This window comes from Procambarus clarkii, chromosome 23, assembly GCF_040958095.1.
Source record: "Procambarus clarkii isolate CNS0578487 chromosome 23, FALCON_Pclarkii_2.0, whole genome shotgun sequence".
Classification (NCBI taxonomy): domain Eukaryota; kingdom Metazoa; phylum Arthropoda; class Malacostraca; order Decapoda; family Cambaridae; genus Procambarus; species Procambarus clarkii.
Window position 1 is genome coordinate 34,995,800 of NC_091172.1, and position 3,383 is coordinate 34,999,182.

The window sequence follows — 3,383 nt, forward strand, 5'->3', positions numbered from 1 at the left end:
GGGACACTAAAGCTCCGAAATCATCTCAAGATAACCTCAAGATAGCCTCTGTTTACCCAGCAGTAAAATGGGTACTTGGTTGTTAAACGATTTGGCAGAGTCGTATTCCGGGGAACATGGGATTAAGGACCTGCCCGACCCTCTACGCGTGCTGGCGGCTGTACAAGACTGTAAACAGCTCTTGTATATATATAAATAACAAATCTAAAAAAAATCTGACCTTTTGAAGAAGCTGTCAGGATCAACATCCTCCATATGGTTGAGAGGTAGAATTACTGGTTGACAGAGCCCGAGTGGTTGTGTGTAACACCGGTTAGGCATCAGTGGAAGCCTCGGGAGTCTTGAGGTTACTGTAGTACTCCAGGTGGCCTGACTAGAGCGCGTCTGGCAACATCCCGCGCTAAGGTTCGAACCCTCATCATGGCTCCTGTGGATTTGTTCATTATTGTTATTATTATTATTATTTCAATATTTTCCCGTATTATATTAGTCTTGTGGGGTCATTATGCAACGGTCATTATATTGCTGTATTTTGTAATTACCGTAACGTGAACAAAAGCAATTTATAAATTCATAAGAAATTAGCCTATCATATTTTATTATAATAAAGGCAATATGTGATTTACTAATTAACAAACATTGCCAAACTTCTTAATCACTGAAGGTGATTAAGAATTAAGAATTAATGATTAAGAGGTCTTGTTTCACCTGACTTATGGACTCTCTCTCCAAGGCATAATTAAACATCTTATTTAAGGCGAGATATTTCTTGAGACGACAATAACCACGAGAGAGAGAGAGAGAGAGAGAGAGAGAGGTCAGTTACGTTATATTTGGTGAAGATAGAGTGAGAGTTATACTGTGAGGAGTAGATAAGGTGCAAGGGTGAGAGATGGGGAGGGTGACTAACGACAGAGAGGGTGACTAACGACAGAGAGGGTGACAAATAAGAGGGAAGATGGTTAGGGTTAGGGAAAGAGTATCGGGGGTGCCAAGGAGTCTCTCCCTCCCTACCTGTCACTGTCTCTCCTGTCTGGCCTCCCATCTCCAGTAGACAGATATTTCCATTTATGTATGTATACCAGTAGGGTCCCCGGCGGTGCCCGGGGTCTATGACTGTCTTCCTTCTTCCTGAAGGAGGGGAGAGCCAGGATACACCGAGGATTAAATTAAAAGCAGGAGTAGCAGGAAAAGAGCGGAGGAGCTAAGAGACTATAGAAGAGACAAAGAAAGAGACAGAGAGAGAGAGAGAGAGAGAGAGAGACAGAGAGAGAGAGAGACAGAGAGAGAGAGAGACAGAGAGAGAGAGACAGAGAGAGAGAGACAGAGAGAGAGAGAGACAGAGAGACAGAGAGACAGAGACAGAGAGAGACAGACAGAGAGAGAGAGAGACAGAGAGACAGAGAGACAGAGAGAGAGACAGAGAGAGAGAGAGAGACAGAGAGAGAGACAGAGAGAGAGAGGTGGGTCAGGCGTGACAAGAGCGCCAGTGTAAGCCAGGCTGCCGCCGGGGGAGGACCGCTGCCCACCGCTCTCCGTCCACTCCCCAGGTAAGGCTCAGGTGACACCCAGCACCCACTGTCGACCATCCAGGTGACACCTGGTGATCACTGTCGACCATCCAGGTGACACCTGGTGATCACTGTCGACCATCCAGGTGACACCTGGTGATCACTGTCGACCATCCAGGTGACACCTGGTGATCACTGTCGACCATCCAGGTGACACCTGGTGATCACTGTCGACCATCCAGGTGACACCTGGTGATCACTGTCGACCATCCAGGTGACACCTGGTGATCACTGTCGACCATCCAGGTGACACCTGGTGATCACTGTCGACCATCCAGGTGACACCTGGTGATCACTGTCGACCATCCAGGTGACACCTGGTGATCACTGTCGACCATCCAGGTGACACCTGGTGATCACTGTCGACCATCCAGGTAACACCAGGTGATCACTGTCGACCATCCAGGTAACACCAGGTGATCACTGTCGACCATCCAGGTGACACCTGGTGATCACTGTCGACCATCCAGGTGACACCTGGTGATCACTGTCGACCATCCAGGTGACACCTGGTGATCACTGTCGACCATCCAGGTAACACCAGGTGATCACTGTCGACCATCCAGGTAACACCAGGTGATCACTGTCGACCATCCAGGTAACACCTGGTGATCACTGTCGACCATCCAGGTGACACCTGGTGATCACTGTCGACCATCCAGGTGACACCAGGTGATCACTGTCGACCATCCAGGTAACACCTGGTGATCACTGTCGACCATCCAGGTAACACCTGGTGATCACTGTCGACCATCCAGGTGACACCTGGTGATCACTGTCGACCATCCAGGTGACACCTGGTGATCACTGTCGACCATCCAGGTGACACCTGGTGATCACTGTCGACCATCCAGGTGACACCTGGTGATCACTGTCGACCATCCAGGTGACACCTGGTGATCACTGTCGACCATCCAGGTGACACCTGGTGATCACTGTCGACCATCCAGGTGACACCTGGTGATCACTGTCGACCATCCAGGTGACACCTGGTGATCACTGTCGACCATCCAGGTGACACCTGGTGATCACTGTCGACCATCCAGGTGACACCTGGTGATCACTGTCGACCATCCAGGTGACACCTGGTGATCACTGTCGACCATCCAGGTGACACCAGGTGATCACTCGTTTCACAAAATAATGTCAATTACCGTAACCCATTTAAATGTTTTGTGTCCATTGGGTGATTAGCGAGTCAGTGTTCCCAATCAAGTGATTAACGTATCAGTGTCCCCAGTCAAGTGATTAACGTATCAGTGTCCCCAGTCAAGTGATTAGCGAGTCAGTGTTCCCAGACAATTGATTAACGGATCTTTGTGTCCAGATCAATGATTAACGAGTCAGTGTGTTCAGACAGGTGACTGACGAATTAATGTTCCCATTCACGTGGTTAACAAATCAATGTCCCCATACAGATGGATATAACAAATTAGCGTACCAAACAGGTGGTTAACGAGTCCATGTCCCCACGCAGGTGGTTAACGACAGGAGGCATCATGGGCAAGCGCCTTCAAACGCGGGCGGCCGTCGCTTGTGTGAAGACATTACTGATGATCTTCAACGTCGTCTTCTGGGTGAGTGCTGCACACTTGTCATTATGCAAATGATTATGTAAGATATAAAGAACAATGTTTTTGTGTAGAAGTTGGTGTTCCGGATGCATTTGTCATACAGAACTCCAACCACAACAGCCGTGTGAGTCTTCTATATGTCAGTCTAATGAACGCATCGGCAAACAAACTAGAAATGGGCGCTCTACCAACGACGAATATTATATATATATATGAACTCTTAAAAGAAAGTATTACT

The 3,383-nt window shown here is 48.2% G+C and overlaps 1 protein-coding gene across 1 annotated transcript in view; it reads left to right on the top strand.

Annotated features, from left to right (window-relative positions):
• The first annotated feature begins 1,428 nt into the window (after positions 1-1,428).
• The window catches only part of LOC123764018 (tetraspanin-7), a 36,875-nt gene continuing 34,920 nt past the window's right edge, over positions 1,429-3,383 (top strand). The window contains 2 exon segments of the mRNA XM_045751468.2: positions 1,429-1,550; positions 3,049-3,148. Of these exon segments, the coding sequence (XP_045607424.2) occupies positions 3,071-3,148 (78 nt within the window). The 5' untranslated portion in view covers positions 1,429-1,550; positions 3,049-3,070.